The sequence below is a fragment of the Anabrus simplex genome, chromosome 2 (assembly GCF_040414725.1).
Source record: "Anabrus simplex isolate iqAnaSimp1 chromosome 2, ASM4041472v1, whole genome shotgun sequence".
Lineage (NCBI taxonomy): Eukaryota > Metazoa > Arthropoda > Insecta > Orthoptera > Tettigoniidae > Anabrus > Anabrus simplex.
The window spans coordinates 655,318,498-655,340,959 of NC_090266.1; the positions used below are offsets into that span (position 1 = coordinate 655,318,498).

Here is a 22,462-nt window from a genome sequence, read left to right on the forward strand (position 1 = left end):
CCTGAAGGATTACCCTTGGCAACGGACGTTTACTTGTACTTGTCATTTGACTTTGATGGCCAAGAAGGATTCCTTGTGACTTTGTAGGGCTCAGTTTCAGGCCATGCGTATAAGACAAATCACTAAAAGCCTGTACGCCAATGTTTAGTAAGTCCATATTTTCCTGAAGTCTCGTGCCGTAGAGTCTGTGTAGAGTTGAATGTCATCAGCGTACAAATGGTATTTGCAATATCATAAATTCGATTATATGTCATTCACAAAGAGTGCATAAAGAAGAGGCCCAAATACAGAGCCTTGATGGTATCCTCTGTTCACGCGGCGTCACGAAGAAACGATTTCTTTATTGCCTTTCACATATTGTTGACTTCCGCGAAGACAGGAATGCATCGAAGTAATCATATTCCGAGAAAAATGTAGAGCCTTCCATTTTACTAGTAACACGTCAGTGTCTACACTGTCGAAAGCTTTACTGTAATCTGTGTTACTGGAACTGTGAATCGTCTTCTGTCTATTGCTCGTTGAACGTCCTCAGTCACTTTGGGTAAGGCTGTAGTTGTACTATGTCCTTGTCGGAAACCTGATTAGAAAGGATCAAGGAGATTGTGCGTTTTAAGGTACATAGACAGTTGTGTATGGACTAGGTATATATTCTAAGATTTTAGATAAAACTGTTAAAATACAGATTGGATGATAGTCTTTCTCGTTCGAAGGCGTTTGATTTTTCGGAAGAGGTAGCACAATAGCCTCCTTCATGAGAGGTGGATATATGGAGTGTAGAAGAGACCAGTTGATTATATGAGCTAAGGTTGGTAATATAAAATCAAGAATTAGTTTGATCATGTCAGTCCCAATATCAGCAATTCCTTACGCTTTAGTTCTCATCCTACGGCCTGCTTTACTGACTTGGAGGGGCGTCACGTGACTGAAATAGAAATTCCCTCTGTCGGGAGAAAGGGTGTGCATCGTGATGGTTCATAAGTCTCTGTTTGTCGGCAGGTCGTACTGCGGAGGAATTAGCAGTGAAGTACTCGTTAAGAGCCTCGAGAGGTACTGTAATTTCGTCTCTGTTCTTGCTTTTAGTAAGTCCAAGGTTATTAATGAATTTCCACAATGTCGTTGTTCTACCGTGAGGCGTATTTAAACTGTAAGCTTGTCGCCTGTTGTGTTGTCGTGCTTCGTAACTTATTCATCAAACTTTTGTACGGTAGGGTCATTTTTATGTTGGCTGTGGGCGCAGTCTCATTGTTTCATTAGTTGTATAATTTCTTTCTTTATCCACTGGGAGGGTACTTTGGATATTCTCGCTCGCCGCTTTGGGGCATGCTTATCAAGTAGTTCCGTTACTTTGATATTAAAGAAGGTGGCTTTGTTGTTTAGATTGGTATAGTTCGTAATGTCATGTCAGGGAAAGTTTCCCGCGTCTCTGATGAGTCTATCTTTATTTTATATGTTTTAGTGGTCGACAGGTAATAAAGTTCTGGAAGAGTTTCGTGGCCGGAGGTTCTACGAGATGGATACTGCGTCGTGTGCAGAGATACCACGTACAGATGTTTGAACAACATTGAGAACTCTGTTTGAGTTGTTGGCAACTATAATATCTAATAATGTGTGCGAATGAGATGTGTGGTGAGTCGGAGAGAGAGGCAAGATGTTCATATTTTGGGCTTGAAACAATGTTTTGAGTCGCGTGGTTTCGGTGGAAGTTGCGTCATAGAACGTACTCGCACGGAATTTATTTCCGTACGTTCATAGCATACGAAGCTTCTACGCATGTGCATGGACACAAAAGGCAGGGGCGGCCGTACCTTATGTGCTGAAGCGCTGCAGCACATTGCCTGTTTGAAAAATAAAATACTTTAAAAATATTATCTGCAATCAAATACATTGCATTCAAAAAGACGTCAGCCAAAGAATAGGAAATTATTCAGCTCCCCTCACAACCAGGTAACTAGTCGTGTGCTCCACGCCACGTGGCTGTGAGATCACAGCTCAGCGAGAATTTCTAAGCTTTTTGCCAGAAAGCAGGAACTTTGCCTTTTGCGCATGCGTGCCAAACTTTTCCGATAGGCTGTGGAAACAACAGCCAAGACCGTCATCACATCACTTCACAGCGATTCTTCGTTCGACCACAGAGAGGCAGCACTAGCCACACTTGCATTGACCGAAATGAGAACGTGGGAGGTGGCACCCTCCTGACTCAGCGGTAGTATTTAAGAGGGGATCGCTCAAAGCGAACAGGAAAACAAAATGCTGTAGAGCTATTCCCGCCAGGTCTTTTAATACCAAAGAAGACAGAATACTCCCAACTTACATATTCCATAGCCTCCTTTGTAAATCGATGAACTATAAAAATTGTACTTTTTATGTTGTCAAAATAAGGACATTATATTGTGACTTTCTTTAATGAAAATGTCTAATTTATAAATGTCATTATAAAAACATAACACGTAATTTTGCATTGCGACGTTGCTGGTTTTATTTCAATGATTTTGGTAACATTGGGAAGTCCTGTTTTTGCGCGCTCACACCAAGTGTTTGAGTTCGTGAATATTTTGCTATTGCAGGTGTTATTGTATGTTTAATTATATAGATATATAGATCTTTATGAGCAATGTGTATATGTGTTGGGGTTGTTTGCGTGTTTGTTCAGTGTGGAAAGATCAGCGGAGAGCCCCTTGAAAAAAGCATACCGGTACGTTTCTCAATATTTTTTTTGGAGGGGGGGATGGATTATAGCACACAACTGATTTTCTGCACCAGCCGCCACTGACAAAGGTGCAATAAGCGTGTCTTGTAAAATATGGATTGTTCCTTGTATCATATTTTTAGATAGGTAGATAAATAATTTTAAGGTTTAATTTGTTAATGCGTTAACATATCAGACTAATACCCGCAAAAGAATTGTACAATTTCGTTTTGGACGACATTATTCACTTTGGTATTTTCATTTTACAATTTACAAGTTTCTATGAACAGTACCAAATATAAGTATGCATCAATTGGCTAGTTTCGCTAATTTGTTTACATAGTTTCATATCTTATTTAGTTCAGTGTCCTCCTGTCTTTATATTTTGTGGTAATTGTTGTAGTGTGTAATACTATAAAATGACAATAACTATTGCTATTACTATCACGTTTTATTTGTCAGAAGGCTAGACGCCAGTATGTTAACAATGCGAGTACTAGAAAAATTACCTGGCTCTTAGATTTGAAAGCATTTTTCACTATTTTCAGTGGATGGGTCCATCACAGGTCTTCAATGATCACTCGCCTGTAAAGAATGAAGTAGTGACTGGCATTGTACTGTGGCACTGCAGGGACTAATGTGGGGAAGATAAACGATGGCGTATACTACGCATGCCAGTGAAATCCCAGTGTATACTATGTTTTAGGTTGCACAAAACAAACATAAATTACACCCATGAACCAAGTACGCAGTCCGTGGACTGATTTTTATTCTTCAAAAGAAAAATCTGTCACTACTTGACCTACAGACTTTGTTAAAGAGAGAATTGAGAGCTGAAAGAAGCAAACCGGCCTCTTAATAGAGTGGTCCCTCGATTACCCGTTCCTGGAAACAACATTTTCCCGGATTCATCGTTCAAATTACATGGTCCCGTGAGGATCTTAATTAAATCATTTTTAAAAGTCTTGCATTATCCGTTCCTTGAAGAAACGATTTCACGCATCAACTGTACAGAGAGTTCAGCCCCATCTACGCTAAATCCTCGATCAAGCGTCTTTCAGTATCTCACGAAAAGACGGCTACGTCATTCCTATGGATCTTTGCGTTAACTACCCTCCCTAGCCTTAATTAGAGTGAGTACCGAAAAAGCAATCGGCGATGGACTTGCTTAAGGGACCATCTTCGCATCGCATTTGCCTGGCATTGTTCAGGGAAACCACGGAAGTCAGACTGCAGAGTGGCCGCAATAGTTGGAAGGAAACAGAGAACATTTCGACCAGCTCTACTTGAAGACTGAATGAGTTTGGTCAAATGTTCATACTTGTTAACACATCTACATTATACCCAATGTTAGATGTTTATTTTTGACAGAAATTTTTAAATTCATTCGCCAAGTAGGTTTCCAGTACTTCTCTCAGGACATTGGTCACTGGACTTTTCAGACAGGAATCGAACTCACTCCATCCTAACTCGAGTCTAGTACATTATTTTAATATGGTCGGATACCTTACTCAAATCATGAGAGTTTACAAAATGCATGGAAGTTTTCTCATGTCTCGTGACTTGAGATATTCTTACCGCTATGGTTGTCCTGGCTCCGAACTCTTACTCATTTGGACTTGTGAACTATGCTGAACCTTTCACGCTTGCTCCAGTTTTCAATGAAGCACACGCTCTTCTGACACCATCAGGCGTTGTATACGATTGTGTTCTCGTAACTTGAACAGATGCTGCACTTTACATGTATAAAGTCATGGGAGGTCTTCGGATGTTACCGTATTGACCTGAATATGAGACGGAGACAGTGGCGTATCCTGGAATCTTCACCCAGGCATGCAACTAGCAACCATGTAATAACACAATGTATTAAGTAAATTTCAATTCTACTAACCCCAATTACTTTTAGGTGAACTCGTTCCTGCGATTCTTTTTGCAGAATTCCTTGGTGTCGTCTCTGTAGAGGTCTTCACGTGTTTTCATCTCAACAAGAAGATCCTTTTCTATGGACATCATTTCTAATGCAGAGAGACAACTTTGACTTTGAGAATTAAGGACGAAAGATTTTATTCGCTTTAGGGCTGAGAAAGAGCGTTCTACAGATGACGATGTAGCGGGCATAGTTGTAATCAATGTTCACGACTTATAAAGCTCGGGATGACCGCTGTGGAAGCCACTGGTCAATAGGATTTTCTGGATTTGAGCCACAGTCTTATCTTTGAAGTGTTTAGAAGTGAACATTGACCTCAATTCGGATTTAAGTCGTACTATATCAAAATATTTTCCATATACTGAAATGCTCTTCAGGAAAATCGCCAGGAAAATCTGAAAATTTCTTACAATCAAGCATTTGAATGAAGGACAGATCTCCTAATGAACAGAAGCAATATTTTAACTGTGCTGGAATAATATCATGTATTTCCAGGTTAACCCTCCTATACCCATCTTTAACCGAAAATTAAGTTTCTTCCTTTCTTCTCTTCGTTGGTGGATCAAATTTCTCCTCTGTTCTGTCCCAGATTTTATCAAATCCACTGTTTCGCATTATATATACTTTAGTTTCTAAAAAATTCACTTCTCTGGTGCAATATGCGATGTCTAGGGTCTTAGATTGCAGGATATTTTATGTAAAGTCAGTCAATGAACATATTTCATTAAAACCTTCCAGAAGAAAATTGAACTGAGATTCCATTAACTTCGCGAGAAACCCACTTGCCTCATTAATTGTACTGTTATCCCAGTTCCCAGGTTCCTCCAAAATACTGTCGTAAACCTCTTGGAGAGGAGCACGATATTCCTCGATGGTCTGTACCAAACGACTAGAATAGTTCCACCTTGTTGGTGATATTTTTGGAAACCTTTTCTTGAGGATACACTCCAGCAGGTTAGTTCTCTTAGAAGAATTGCTACAAAATGTCGCAAAGAATATACGACATCCTTTTGTGAATGATACGGCTTGAGAGATGACTAAATTAAGCTTGTGAGCGTAGCAGTGGGTAAATACAGCCTTGGGAACCACTTCTTTTAATTTAGATTGCACACCATTAAGCTGACCTGCAAGCACCGCCGCCCCATCGAAAGTCTGCGCAACTAAATTTTCGCGGCAGTCAGAGTTATCCAGACACTCAATCGCAAGTCTCATCAGTGCATTCGCTGTCCTATGGAAACTCACATTATGGAAACCAACAAATATTTCAACAACATCACCATTATGAACGTATCTGAGGACTGTGAAATGTTCGAAACATCAGAAGTCTCATCAATCATAATTCCTACGAATTTAGCTTCCCCAACTGGAATCATTATTTCAGAGGTCATTACGGTGCAGATGTTTATAATTAAATCGCCCGGAATGAGTATAGAGAGTCCTGTAAATACACTCGCTGTTGTGAAGTGACTGTCGAATTTTTCATCAAACTTGGCTAACAATTTAGTTAGTTCTATGTAATTCCCTCTGTTGTTGGATTTTGTGGCCATGGAACGGTAACTCCTGCTTTCCCAAAAAGCATGTCACCGCAGTCAGCCGTTCCAGAATTTCCCTATTTTTCTTAACGGCTTGGTTGTGCCTTAGAACATTTTCCTGCTTCTGCTTATCCAACTGAAAATCTATCGTAAGGTAAATTGAATTTAAGGGTTCCACCTTTGCAGTACAATGCAATGCTGTTGCACAGGATTATGTTACAACACGTTTATTGTGGTACCAGTTTCGACACATTTTTAGGGTCGTCATCAGCCTGTCACATAAACCGAGCAGGAGGACAAAAAAATTTACTACAATATACATACATTGATACAATTCAATTTACCTTTGTGATTCTCAGTTCAATACGGAACAACTATGAAGTTTTTAACTTTGAAATCTATCCTAGTTTTACCAAAGGTACTGGATATGACGATTTGATTTCTCGTGCCTCGAAATAGCAGTGTGCAGATTGTATAGATCTGCATATCCACGTTTCTTGCTGTTCCAAGGGAAATGTTCATCAACAAACAATAAGCAAGGCCAACAGAATAATTTGTTTAGTGACTCAGAGCCGCAGAGTCAAACAGTGGTTCTGTAACTTTCTGGATTGAATGCGCGAAAACAATACTTGTTTTCTGTTTTTAAATTTGCGAGGGAAGGGAGAGGTCTCCCGGCTTTAACTATTTGAATCCTTTCATCAAACGAACGTCCAGTAAATGGCTTTTCAAACAGTTTTACAATTCTATCCGTTTTAGACTCATCCATCGTCAATATGCACAAAATATAATAACACACAGAAAATGACGAATAGCACAGGAACAGCACACAAAGAATGAACTCACTAATTAGCAAAACACACAATGAAGGAACTCACTAGTCCGCCACAATTCAAGCACTGGAGGTAAGTCACCGCAGGGGCATTCGTCACTTTCGTCACGTTGGGTTCTCGCTAGGGAGTAATCCGTGGGTCCAGTTCGTTGTAAACTTGGACATGCCGACTTTCTACAAGTTGCTAACATATGGCAGAGGGTAGCACGTGTATGGGGTGACAAAATCTGACTAAGTTTCAGTTGCAACGACATCATTCGGAGGGTTTCAGAACAATGTCTGCCACCGAATCCAATTTTAAGATTGAATGCCTTCCACCCTAACTTCTCCATTTGCTGCCTTTTTCTTTCTAGAGTGGAATAGATCGCGAGACTACACCAGCACCACACGTAGTCAAGCAACGGAACTAGTACAGTTGCGCGAAACTTTTGAACTTGTGAGAGATGAAATCGTTAATACTTGACTTTAAACAACCTAAAATCGTACTTAAGACAGTTCTATGCGTTATCATAACGCATGCAATGAATGCCTTGCATCCAAGGAAAATACGCCCCTGGACGGGGATCTTTACGTTTTCATTTCTACGTTAAAATGTACTTACGAAGGCCGGAGTCGTTTTATATGCACATCCTAATATTTAAAGAGATTGTAACATTTCCCGCCTGTACTGGCTTGTGCAGTGAGTGCCTCAACGCACTTCGCAGCTGACCTCAAGGTCATAAATAAACCGATTTTTTAATTATTATTCGTTTTCCAATTTAAGGCTTGTGTGTAGTGATGAGTGGAATCTGATATAATGCATTCGAGAAATTTTGAGAATCGATACTTGCATTCGAAACCATATTCCCTTGCCTCCATGATGGTTGCTTTTGTATTTTATTGGATTTCATTAGATCAGAGAACGAAAAACTACTTTTGATTGATTGTTCCTTGGCTTGAAATTATTTTAGTCGCACATTTTTCAGTAGGCTTGGCTGATCAAATCTGCTGATCTGAAACAAAATTTTCACAGTAAAGTGATGAACCTTCCCCGGTAAAATTGAACTGAAGTTATCTAGATTATCAACTCAAGTTTTTGTATAATAATAATAATAATAATAATAATAATAATAATAATAATAATAATAATAATAATAATAATAATAATAATAATAATAATAATAATAATAATATATTTTTGATGGTTTGAATTCGTTTCCGGATTACCGTTTTCCAGTATGGTACGCATGGTACGCATTTTTCCGTGATTCTTACTGTACATGACTCTCGTATTACATTAAAAGTGAAAGCGTCTAGTTTGTCTTCCTAACATTTAACGAATCGGAAATGCAAAGTGAATCCATGACATGGCATGAATAAAAATTTTCATTTTTGTACTCTTCAATATAGTTTACGAACAGTTATCTTTCAATTAAAATATTCTCCCCAACTTGATATTTCTTTGCAAGTATTTTAATATTCCTATAATTTTGTGAAGAGGTTTTATGATTTTCGATAAACTTTACACTCAATATAACAAAGGAATGATTAAGTACAATGATAGAACTTTTAGTGGGCTTTTAGTATTTAGGTACACGTTTAGCATCCATGCAGTTTTTCACACTTGTTCGGAATATCATCCATCATAATCAACGTCAGCAATATTGCACATATGCAGTATACGCATGTTTTAAAAGTGATTTTGGAATCTGAGATGTTCTTGTAGAACGAGACATGTCATTCTGTTACTAATGTGTTCTTTTACACGTATGTTATCGTGTTATAATAAATGTTGTATTTCTTGTTTCGAAAGGCTTTAAAAATTTAAAGATTATATTAACTGAATCCACATTAAAAAGAATGGTTTCCTTAACAAATTAAGTACAGTAAGTGAGCAATTTCCTTTTTCTACTTTCCAGGTTGACGATGGGTCTGAAGAATCCACTTCTGATGAGAACGACTTGGAAGAGCCTGTAAGTCTGACTAGCCAAGAGTCATCGCAGGAAGTTGAATCTGATTCCAAAAACAGTGCTGAAAGCACTGGTTGCAAAGTAGGCAGTGGGGAAACGAATTCATCGGAGAAAATATTGGAACCATCCTCAAATTTAACAGACACAACTTCTGTTAATGTATTGGAGAATGGTCCATATGTTCAACCTGCTGAGACAAATTCTCCTAATATCAAACCACAGCTTGTAGTCGATGAGTATTCTAGATCTTCAGAATCTGAACGAAGTGAAGGCAACAAAGATACATCAATAACAAACTCTTGTGTTTCAGATTTCACTACTGGAACTCTAAATTCTGTGAGCAAACCTAGAAACTGCCATGAAATAAATGAGGTACCATTACCAAAATCACTTAGTGAAACTATTTCAGTGCAAAACTCCTGTGACGATAATATATTTAATGGTCCAACAAAGGCAGAAAAGTGCTCCTTAGAGTGTAATAATACAGCAAACCGCATTAATTGTTTAACAGCCACGACTAACGTCATTCAAAATTCCGTATACAATAGTACAGAACAGGTAGGTATAAATAATACAGTGACCACAAAGGAGAGGAGTAAGGGAAAGAGAACATCAAAAAGTAGTAAACAAAAACAGCAGCAACAACAACAACAACATAATCACACTGACGGTGCTGAAGTACAGTTGACTCATGTTCAGTTACAAACGGTTCAACATAAAATGGATGGTAATGAATATTCAAAACTTCGGGGGTCAAATGACGGGACAGACTGCTCAGAAACATCTAACGAACCACAGTTTAAAACGAAGCCCGTACCTAATCGTCCAGACCAAGCAAAGACTTCAGGTGCTACTCGTGCACCAGGCAGTGGAGATACATCACCTAATGATCCCCCAAAAAAGCCTTTAAGGAAAGACTGCTCCCAACAGCAAAAGCAAGCACAGAAGAAACTATCATCATCTGTCCACAAAGAGCGAAAAGATCGTGTTGGAGCCACGAAAACTTCCAAAAACCAACCTCAAAGCTGTTCTAAAGAATCTTCTGAGAACCAAGTCACATCATCAGAAGTTCACTTTATAAAACCATCACAGCATTCTGATGAATACGAAATTCAATTATCCGTTGAAACCAATATTTGCACTAAAGTGCCTGCAACTTCTGAATGCTTTACATCATCACAAGCAGTAAAGTCAGATTCTGACCAGTTAAAGCTAATCTCCCCCCTTTGTAATCTTGAAGAAGCAAAAGAAGGTTCTATTGAAGATGAAGAATTCAAGTATGGATCTGATGAGTCAGCCGTAGTAGAAGGAACCCCTATAGTGTCTAAAAACATTTCAAGACATCCTCGTAAAGTTGAGAGGAGTATCAGTGAGACGGTGAGAGGAAATGAAGACTCTGCCAGTTCTGTGAATGTAACACTTTCGAATGAAGAGGTTTTCACTTGTGTAACTACTGGCTCATATTCTAAAACACCAGAGAAAGGGAAGGATAATATTAAGGAATATGCTATGCATATCGAAGAAAGTCTATCGCCACCACCCATTCCTCCTCCTAGGCGAAAGAAATGGCATCCTTGCAACAAGCGTCCTTCTACGGAACGTCCTCCAACTCCTGGGAGAGATTTGGAAGACAGAAGATCCAGTGAAGTGCTTACAGATGATAGCTCCAGTACCAGTACAAGCCGGGAAAGTGAGGAATCTGTCATAGAAATAGTATCATCTACACGAAGTGCCAAGTGTAAGAGTGTGAGTTTAGAGACTCAGCATTCATCAGAAGGTGACGAAGGTGTTATCTGTGATATTCAACACTTCTGCAATACTGCATCTGAAACTCATCTTCAAAATCCTCTTTCAGAAACTCGAGTTACACCAGAAAAATATGATTCAACATATGAAGTTAATACCTTTCCCAATCATACGAAAAGTCCAGTGAAAAATGTACCTGTCAAGGAAAAGAGTAACTCATATGGAATTGCTCAAAAGTTGCCTAATATGGGTCAGAATACGCACACTCCTACTCCTAATTTCCAGTTGAATGACAGTGTTCAGCAACAGATAACTTTTAGGCAACCACTGGATGGCTCAACTCAGGAGCAGACCCATCACGAATTTAACTGGAATACCTTGGGTAATTTGTCATTAGGAAAGAAAAACTACGTAATTTGTATGTCATCAGTTGAAAAATTTAGTGAAAATATGGCAAGCAGAGTTATGGAAGAAGCTCTATTTGGCATAAAGAACAGTAAATCTGATCAAGCATTCTCTTGGCCTATTACAGAAGCTGTCACTAGATGGCTTCGTAGTCAGTCAACAGAGGAAGTGCTACCTGTTCCTGAATTACGAGATTCAGAAAGTGATTTCACTGAAGAGGTTGAAGAGGAAAGTACAAAATGTGCAGATGTTATACAAGAAAATATAGCCGGTCCAAAAAACGTGCTTCGCAACCCTTTACCTGCGTTATTGCATGAATGCAATTGCACAGATAATGGCGTAGGTATAAGGGTTGCGACTAATAATTTTGAGTTAAAGCATTTAAAAAGTAAAGATTCTTCAGACTTGAGGGATACCTTAAACAATGATGATAAAACACACACCATAAACAACAATAACGAACGTGCCAATAACGTGCTTAAAGAAATGTACAGAAATGATGAGGACATGGACACTAAGTTGTACGAAGATGACTTGTTGAATACCATTGATACTAAGAAAAATTCTTGGCAAGAGTTCAATTACCATAGTTCCCGCCGAGATGCTGAAATAGCTTTCAATTCCTTACAAGATGATGGAGACAGTATCATCACAGGTGAGTCGGTAGAATATGATGCAGATTGGGAATGTGATACAGTAACACTAAAACCATCATTACACGTCATTGATAACAATGACACGAATCCTTGTTCTGAATCTCCTGATTGCCGATGTCTGCATATGTGTGATCCTGCTCTTTCTGTGGCTAAGTATTATAGGCTTGGGCCTCAAACAGACAAGACTGATGTTGTCAGTCAAGATCACTGTATAGAATCAGAAGAAGAAATCGATAAAATTGATCAATTCCGATGTGAATTATATGACTCCACTTATGACTGTAGCCATTGTTCACTAGCTAACGAACTCGAGTTCTGTGAGAAACCACTCCCAGAAAGCTGGTCGATAGACAGAATAAAACTAACATCAGAAAATAATGGTTCTACTCATGATATATTAAAAATGAAGTATGTTGACTGCACTACATCTGATAGTGGGATTCAGTCTGAGGAGTCCGGAAATGAAGACAGCAGGAAACCAAGCACCAACTCTTCAAATATATTCTCAAACTCAGCTAAATTGTTCAATCGTAATTCTGCTATCCATATGACTGGAATAACCGGTGAAGGCCCATTTCCATGTGGTGGGATTTGTTGTATATTGCAATAAAAGGACTTCCATATGTGACTGACTTTTTAAAAGAAATGAGTGAATACCTATGTGGACATTTATCATTCATATGCATATAATGTTACTTAAATGAACGGAATTGTAGCTAAAATTACAGTAAAAATGAATAGTCGGCAGAAATTGCTTGATTATTGTAAATGTATTTCAATATGCCATGAACACATAACTTTTTCATTGTTAAGTTTGAATATACTGTAAGTTGTCAATAAGTTCATGAAAGACTGCTAAGCAATACGAGCATTCATGATGTGTGAATGCGCACAAAATTAATATGTTGATATTTCACTTAAATACTATGCAGGTGCAAGTGTGTACTGACAAATAAAAATAGAGGCAGACAGTGTTTTGCTGTCTCAATAAAGCTGTTGTTTACTGTAGCCATTAAAATGTTGATATAATCTATTTTCAATTTAATTTTATCATCAAGTTGTTGAAACTGCTTTTCTTAAATGAGAAATAAACTATTTTCAAAATATTGTTCCTTGCATTTAATAATGTTGCTGTAAATGCGAACATATGTCATCAACGTTTTTTAAAGAATCGCGTTTCTCATGATTTTTACAGTGACCTTCTATTCTCATACAACATACAATAATTTATGTAAACAAGAGAATACATATGGAACAGATTAAATGTGTGTCATTGCGATAGTATAAATGTGTTGAAACAATTTTCATGAGTTGTCTTTTGTTATGTTTGCTAGGTATAGGGCTGTAATTTTAATAGATTTTCTTAAGACAGTTGTTAGAAAATATTGTAAGTTGCTCATTATAAAAATGATGTTATGAAAATGTTATTTATCTTGTTTCGAATGTTATTCAATATGAAAGTAAATTAGTGGTCGAAATGAAACTTCTAAGATTTTTCATTACAGTTGTTTAATGCTATGACTGAACGCCTATGTTTTTTATTTACTCTGAATGTGTTCATTGTAGTAAATTGCACCTACGGGCACAGTTAACTACAATAGTGGATAAAAAGGTACATAATGAAAACCTCTGATTTCTATTGCATGTAGCTATCTTAGAACAAAATTCTTTGTAGGTATTTAGGACCATGAATACTAGTGGATTGCACACGATAACATCGCCACAGTTATCCCATGCTTTCATTGTGAAGTAGAATGTGACTACGGTGGAAACAGGTGTAAGAAAGGACGACAGTTATGTAGTATTTAGCTGTAAATAATTATTTTAAATCCGAATTCAGAAAACAAAGCTGAGGCAGGATCGAATGACAGATATAACCAATTAAAGAGTTATGTAATTACAGTCTTCTTTTATCAGTAGGTTCTGCAGTAGTTAGATATGTTAATTAATCTTCATTTCTCTCTTCGTCCACACAGTTGAAAAAGACATTTTATAATTCCTTTTCTTAAGTTAGTGCATTGCTCAGTCTAATAGTGTCCATGGCTTCTAATATTCTCAACGTCATTGTGAATCTACACTCTTTTATATTCAAATGTTGAGCAGAGTAGCCTTAGTGTAATATCAAGCAATTGTTTTTGGGGAAAGGCTGAGACTGTATATTCACTCGGGGATTATTAGCTAATCATTTACAGGTGGCCACGGTAGCTGCTATCTCAAATAATTTTATTGTAATAATTAGCAACATAAAATTCTCTACAAATGCTAATTAAGGACATATATTTCATAAGTTTATGAGTTTTGAGGAGTAGAAGAAATTTTAATATTTTAGAAATATTGTAGAATTGGGAATAGAAAATTTATAGTCCCAGTTATATGTTTTAAATGTGGTGCTGTTCAATATCCTGCTCACATATGCGAATTTAGGCCTAAATTTATGTAATAGCCTTATAACTGGGATGAGCGTGTAGTGGATCCTTGTTGTATGGTTATTTTTCAGTACATCTAGTGGACAGAAAATGGACTTGAAAAATAAATCTTTCTTTAGTTAAATATGAGACATGACATCAGCTAAATGCAATTGATTTTGTTACTTACAACATAGGAAGACAACAAAGGAAATTGTGTCTCAAAGTACGTAGGACTACAATTTGCCACTATATAGGCACTCGGATAGCTTCTGCTCATTTTAGGATCCTCTGTTGTTACAAGAAAATTGAAAATGATTTTGTGTGTGCACTAAAATTTAAAAAATAGATTTTATATGGCCAATAAAATATTTCTTACACGCTCGTGACTGCAAGCTTTATTGAGTATCCCTTGACAGAGGTAAAGTTTCATTGAAGTGGTTAAGAGTACAGTACATTTTGAAAAATATTGTCAGTCCAAAATAGTTGCTTTATGTAGAGAATATGTATGACGTGTTCAATTGTATACAAAAATGTTTCTAAAAGCATAGAAATGTATTTCAATTTGAAAAACACAAAGAGTTACTCATTAAAGTATTTAAAATGTCCAAGGAATGAAGACGATAAACATCTAGAAATGTTCCAAGGATCCACTGCATTAGAGCATATTAGTCCCCACAATAGGTGTACTGAAATAGCAAATAACAAACCAATGTATGATCAGTATGAGTAAGTGTCAGCATACAATTTACTTGACATGAATTATCACTTATTACCGAGTACTTAAGTGTCTTGATTGAAATTTGGTATTGTCTTCTCTTTTTGATATCAGTAGACTACATTGGCAAATATTCAGTTAATTCCTAGAGATAACCAGATATTTCTTGAATAAGTGTTACGTAAGAAATCATTCAAGGGTCCGCTAATCACACTATAGCAGTGTTGTAACAGCTTCCAATGACATTTTAAAATAAATTTTATTAAGTTTCTGGTAATTTACAAATGATATTTATGTATGAAAGGGGAGAGTGGAAATTATAAAGTTTTTTTACAACTTCTGGTCTTAAATTAATATTGATACTGTCCTGATTAGGGTGGATTTTTACAGCATTTTAAACAACACCTTATTCCACCGGATCAGGATGCCTTATTACACTAAAGAAAACATCAACAATTACAGTTTTATGCCAACTTTGAATTTAAAAACCATTCATCATGATAATTTTCGACAACTTTTTCATCACAATAACAAATATGAAAGTTATCTTCCCCATAGTCTCACTAGGGATGTGGCAATATATCAAATAATAATGTGTTTAGATACGTTTATTCTCGAGAAAATATCAATTAAATTTTGTGCATCTGTTACCATGAAAGTTCTTAACATTTAATTGAAAGGCTCCAATGTAGTTATTTACAGAAGCTAGAAAAACATTTAAAATTAACAATTACTGTTCATTGCTAGAGTAGGTTCAATAAATCATTATTAATGCAGAAATTTATGTAAATCCAGGCTCCGATGTATTTTTTAGTGTTTATACGTCAGTATAATTCTAAGAGATGTTCGCTTAAGCTTAGATATTTTTCTCATTTAATTTCTCATTTCACGGTATATTTAATATTATTGATATGTTCCAGGATAGCAATTAATAATTTCATTTCAATACAAATCGCAGCATTGATAATGCTGTATTGACTTCTGCTTGCCAAATAATATAATGCATATAAAATTGAGAAATTAGAGAAAATTACCCCTTCAAGAATTTATAAGTACGCACTCTGTTCTTTAGAGTCCATTTGTGCATTTCCAAACTATCTGTGCCTTAGTAACTGCAACTCTAGTTTGAATGTTACACTCGGTTATGTAAATGTTGGGCAATTTATTTGTTGAAGGCGCCTTAAATAATCTCATTGTAGACAACATAATGGTGTCTGTGTACTCTACTGAGCATATAATTGTTTCATGCAATGGACAACAGCAACAAGAACGGTAATTGTTAGATAATATGCTATGTGTCTATTTCGAAAATGCACCAAACATATAAACTACGTGAATTTATTGATAGATGTAAAATGAATAACTCTAAAAAAGAATTTAATTTAACTGCTCTGTTATACATAAAAAATTGATTGCAAGGAAGATGATTTATAAAATTTGCCAAACTTTTCGTTGGTGTATTCATCTAAACTACTACAGTTATTGTACAGTGATGAAATTATAATGAGTCCTTCAGTTAATCGAACAAATGGAAATAACAGATCAATTATTTTTTATATAACTGTCCTGAATATTGCATATTTTGAGGCCTACATCAATAAAACCATTATTTTATCACGTACATAATTATTTATCATCCACTCTTTGATCATAAACTTTGTAGAAGAAACACGTTCCAAAACTGTTTACTTTCCATGTCAGACATCATCATACCTCTAACCACTATCAAATTTCAATGTTTGTAGTCCATCCACTTGTTAATCATCTATGCTACTGCTGACTATACAGTGCTCACATAAAATGGAAGGTATAATATAGTCCCTATATATTCCACAAAATATTTATAACTGTAAAGACTGGTAAGAAATTTAGACAATTTGTTTTAGATACTTCATTCAGAGTGTTAAAAAAAGACTTTATTGGTCACTAACTGAAGTAACCTTTTGGAAATTTACAGTTGAAAGGTGAACATGATTTTTACATTACATTTTCAAACATTTGTTTGAGGATGATGTTGTTAACAATTTGATTGATATATTGTCCAGACCTTATTCTTGTTTGTAATTTTTCTATTTTGCCACATTTCAAAATGTAACTCTTTGTTACATGGTATAAATATTGTCTATAATTTAGCGAATGGAACAGTTCTTCCACTTTCCATTGCTCCGAAAGGTATGTGTTTTCGTTTTTGTTACTGTTATTGTCATTGTTTTACACTAAGATTTTTGTAATATATAAGTAGTAGGTTTAGTGTGAGTGTTTCATTTAAATTTTGTTATTACCTCTATCATTTTACTGCAAGTCATGAAATAAATGCACATGAAAAGAATAAAAAATTGGGAATGTTTTAATATTGAATTAGGTTATTCAGTGAGAATTGACAAAAATATTGAAATATGTTTCATTGAAAAAATATAAATAAATTGTACGTTTATTTTGTATTCTTGTATGACACATGTTATTTTAATTTATGACCTAAGTTTAATTCATATGTCATATAAGCATTAGATAATAAGCAAGACTAGTGTATTTCACTTTATTGTGTACGTGCTGTGTATTCTAAATGGACATATGACTGAAGAAAAGTATAAAGATAATTGTTAATAACTTCGTAATTTTGTTATTTGTATTTATTATTTCCCAAACCTGAAAACATCCCACACTAACTTCAGAAGACTGGACCGGTTAAGGAATGCCACAGAAAATTCAAGGGTATGAGGAAAAGACGGCATCAGTTAAAAGAACAAAATTATACAGGAAACGAGAAGAACTTAATATATTCAAACGCTTGGTGGCCATGATGACGCCATGATCATTGGATACAGTCCGTGGTGTAACATGCATGAATGCATGTCGGTATTGCAAAAAAAATGTTCCTGGGAAATAATTGCACCATATGTGGCTTGACTCGTGCCCTTTTTAAATCCATCTCGAGTCTAATAGCAAGGAAATCTCTCTATATCTATGTCACAATTTATTGTTCTTAATCTATATTCTGGCTGCTACCCAAATGCTGCCTAAATTTGACGGACAATTTACTTTAGACATTCAGGATGTTGCACATTTTTCAAACAGTCAATATCTGCCTTATACCGTACGTTTGGATTCTTAAGATGCAAACTCGTCGTTCCCAGGTGTCGTACTGAACAGGGAGTCATAGATTAGGTGAAACACATCTGGAACAAAATTTTATAACTTGTGTGTATCTTTTAGCACATTGTACACGGTGCTCGAGCATTGCTTGGGCTCCCTTATTTACTGCCATATATGGAGTCCAAGCAACGGCTTGGATTTCTTAAAGAATAAATTGTCATACGCTAGAAATAGTACCTCTTCTGGTAAACATAAATGCTAGCATTATGGTCCTTAAGACTGCTTCTAGATGGGACCAATGGCCATGGTGGGATAAAATATGAACGTTTGTTTTAAAGAGTAGCAAGCACTTGCTCAGCACTCCTTGTTTTCCCGCCTGTTCCTACAATGACGTCACGATGTCTTGATTCTTTGCGTAATAGCATGCTAGGTACCCTGATGAATCCTAAGTCAGATTTGAAGGACACTGGAAAGCGATAGAGGAAATAGCTCCGATCGTACTATCTAAGCAGTAATACTACTTTCTGGTTACTTAAATGTTTCGAACTTCATCGCATAAAGACAAAATTTTCTTCTTAGGGATTTTTTGCTAGGGGCTTTACGTCGCACAGACACAGATAGGTCTTATGGCGACGATGGGATAGGAAAGGCCTAGGAGTTGGAAGGAAGCGGTCGTGGCCTTAAGTAAGGTACAGCCCCAGCATTTGCCTGGTGTGAAAATGGGAAACCACGGAAAACCATTTTCAGGGCTGCCGATAGTGGGATTCGAACCTACTATCTCCCTTCTTAGGGTTTTAGAAGATGGATTACTTTACCAATCAAAAAAATTATATCATTTTAGATGGCCTGTATATACTGATGTAACAATGTTAGATGTTAATTTGAATTACATTCATGATTTGAAATTAATGAAAAAATAAAAAACAGAAAGATGTGATAAATACATTGGCCCATTTCCACAGTTTTATGTTGTGAATAAAAAAACACATCGGTCCTCTGTACAAAGAGACAATTGAACATTCAGCTAAGAAATAATTCATTTAGTTCAAAAACTGTGGAAATGATAAAGCTTCATCATATAACTAAGATCAATCAATACTGATCTGCATTTAGGGCAGTCGCCCAGGTGGCAGATTCAATATATCATCGTAATAATAATAATAATAATGTTACTTGCTTTACGTCCCACTAACTACTTTTTAAGGTCTTCGGAGACGCTGAGGTGCCGGAAGTTAGTCCCGCAGGAGTTCTTTTACGTGCCTGTAAATCTACCGACACGGGGCTGTCGTATTTGAGCACCTTCAAATACCACCGGACTGAGCCAGGATCGAACCTGCCAAGTTGGGGTTAGAAGGCCAGCGCCTTAACCGTCTGAGCCACTCAGCCCGAAATATATCATCGTTGCCGGGACAAAACCTCCTATGTGATAGTATTTTTGGAGATATACTGACCCGCAGCACATGCATTATGAAGAGCGAGAATGCCTTGACCATATTCACACAGTATTGCACCTTAGACGACAGAACCATACCGGCCAAAGTTCGAAGCTAAAATATTTCACATAGGAGGTTTTGTCCCGGCAGCGACGATACGTTGTTTTCCTAGCCTTTTCTTAAATGATTTGAAAGAAATTGGAAATTTATTGAACATCTCCCTTGGTAAGTTATTCCAATCCCTAACTCTCCTTCCTATAAATTAATATTTGCCCCAGTTTGTCCCCTTGAATTCCAACTTTATCTTCATATTGTGATCTTTCCTACTTTTATAAACGCCACTAAAACTTATTCGTCTACTAATGTCATTCCACGCGATCTCTCCACTGACAGCTCGGAACATATCACTTAGTCGAGCAGCTCGTCTCCTTTCTCCCAAGTCTTCCTAGCCCAAACTATGCAACATTTTTGTAACGCTACTCTTTTGTCGGAAATCACCCAGAAAAAATCGAGCTGCTTTTCTTGGGATATTTTCCAGTTCTCGAATCAAGTAATCCTGGTGAGGGTCGCATACACAGGAACCATACTCTAGTTGGGGTCTTACCGGGCAAGTTGGCCGTGCGGTTAGAGCAGCGCGGCTATGAGCTTGAATCCAGGAGATAGTGGGTTTGAATCCCACTGCCGGCAGCTTTGAAGATGTTTTTCCGTCGTTTCCCATTTTCACACCAGGAAAATGCTGGGGTTGTACCTTAATTAAGGCCACGGCCGCTTCCTTTCAACTCCTAGGCCTTTCCTGTCCCATCGTCGCCATAAGACATATCTGCGTCGGTGCAACGTAAAGCCATTAGCAAAAAAGTTTGGGATCTTCCCAGAGTCTTATATGCCCTCTCCTTTAAATCCTTACTACAGCCCTTAAACACCCCTTTAACCATGTGCAGAGATCTGTACCCTTTATTTACAATCCCATTTATGTGATTACCCCAATGAAGGTCTTTCCTTATATTAACACCCAGATACTTAAAATCATCCCCAAAAGGAAGTTCCACTCCATCAACGCAGTAATTAAAACTGAGAGGACTTTTCCTATTTGTGAAACTCACGACCTGATTTTTAACCCCGTTTATCACCATACCATTCCCTACTGTCCATGTCACAACATTATCGAGGTCATTTTGCAGTTGCTCACAACTTATTTACTACTCTATACAAAATAACATCATCCGCAAAAAGCCTTACCTCTGATTGCACTTCTTTACTCATGCTCAGTATACAGAAGTGGAAGTGACGTTCTTTTCGGAAGGGTGGTATAAATGACCTGGCTTAGGGAATATGCATCAGATTTCTTAGAATCTTCCACACAAGAAGAAAAAAAGTGACTCAGAGTAACATTTATCGGTGAATATGCCAATATTCTCTGTGTTTGAATCTACGTAGTTGCTGATGTAGTTTCTACTACATCTGCAGCTCTATTGTGAATGTATCAAACCGATAAGAACGGCTGTAATTACCGAGCTCGATAGCTGCAGTCGTTTAAGTGCGGCCAGTATCCAGTATTCGGGAGATAGTAGGTTCGAACCCCACTGTCGGCAGCCCTGAAAATGGTTTTCCGTGGTTTCCCATTTTCACACCAGGCAAATGCTGGGGCTGCACCTTAATTAAGGCCACGGCCGCTTCCTTCCCACTCCTGGCCCTTTCCTATCCCATCGTCGCCATAAGACCTATCTGTGTCGGTGCGACGTAAAGCAAGTAGCAAAAAAAAAAACGGCTGTAATTAATGATATTAACGGGAAATTTTAAAAAGTTATTCAAAATGTATACAGTGAAAATTATATTTTTAGAAATTAAACAATAAGTGCAGTAGAAGTCTGCTATAGCTAGTACGGATTATAGCCTGAACACCGTTGTAATGGCAGTTCTTAAGCCCCTCGGAAATTTATAAATTAATATCTGTAGGTAATAGACACTTTAATACCAATAGCCCCCGTACGCAGGGGATAATTTCCTAATATAAATACGTAATACGATAGTCTTGCAATTTTCTTTTAAATTTCGAGGGGATATCTGGTATTTCACTCACAAGTTAGTTAACGGTCTTTATACTTTTTGTGATAATCACTGCACTTCGCATTCAAATATACCACTATTCGCATACGATCAAATAAAAACTAATAATCCAATTCCTGTATCCCGATATTTGCATTTCGAGTCTCCTGCGTAGTCTTGAGAATTTATTGAGAAATTATTTCAGACGTCCTCCATTTTCACCATTTTAGGGCAGGTTTACTTCCCATCTCACACAGTATAATAATAATAATAATAATAATAATAATAATAATAATAATAATAATAATAATCTACCAGCTGTAATAATCTGTCTTACGTATTTAGATTTAACGAAATGTCTATTATTTCCGTTAACTTGTTGAAATCAAGATACTCACAAGTGCAGTTTTGAATAATATTGTAGTGTAGTTGTTTTATTAAATACGGTAGTACCGATAGTATTTTGCTTGCATTATTTACTTCTGTGTAAATCTTGTTTACTCCTTTTTATATTAAGTAATTAACAACAGTTTTCATTTCTGTTACGGCGTAGTGGGATAAAATAATAATATTAAAAACGCCTAAGTAGTATTGTAGTGCAATCATTCTATTATATAGTGTAACAGTAAATTTGGTACTTCGGAAGAGATGAGACGCAGGGCGTGTACCAGTCGCTGAAGTGCATACAGAGGGAGAGGGTTTGTTTAAAAGAAATCTTAAAAACTTTGTTTCAGAGTTTATTAAAAAATTGAAATCAATATCACCTCTGTACAGCGTATACAGTCGAAAAAGTTCCTCGTCCTATGGCTGGCGATGTCCTTGGATTCCGGCAGCTCCATTCTCCATAGCAGCGAACCACCATTCGTCCCCCGATGGAAGTTCTAGAAGATCTATTCGGTGCTTTGAAGATCCATGGCGTCGAGGTAGTCCTTGTAAATGGTGAACATGAATGAACATCGTTCAGCTCTGGGGCGAGTTAGTGCAAAGGCTGCTTCTGCACAGATGATAGAGTGTTTATAAATGCTTTTGACAAAGTCCAA

General features: G+C 36.9%; 1 protein-coding gene across 1 annotated transcript in view; it reads left to right on the top strand.

Moving 5' to 3' along the window:
- LOC136864323 (serine-rich adhesin for platelets) overlaps nt 1-17,468 on the top strand; it is a 600,697-nt gene extending 583,229 nt beyond the window's left edge. Inside the window, exon 8 of the mRNA XM_067141153.2 lies at nt 8,873-17,468. Within this exon, the coding sequence (XP_066997254.2) occupies nt 8,873-12,340 (3,468 nt within the window). The 3' untranslated portion in view covers nt 12,341-17,468. The remainder of the gene's footprint in view (nt 1-8,872) is intronic.
- Nucleotides 17,469-22,462: the final 4,994 nt, after the last annotated feature.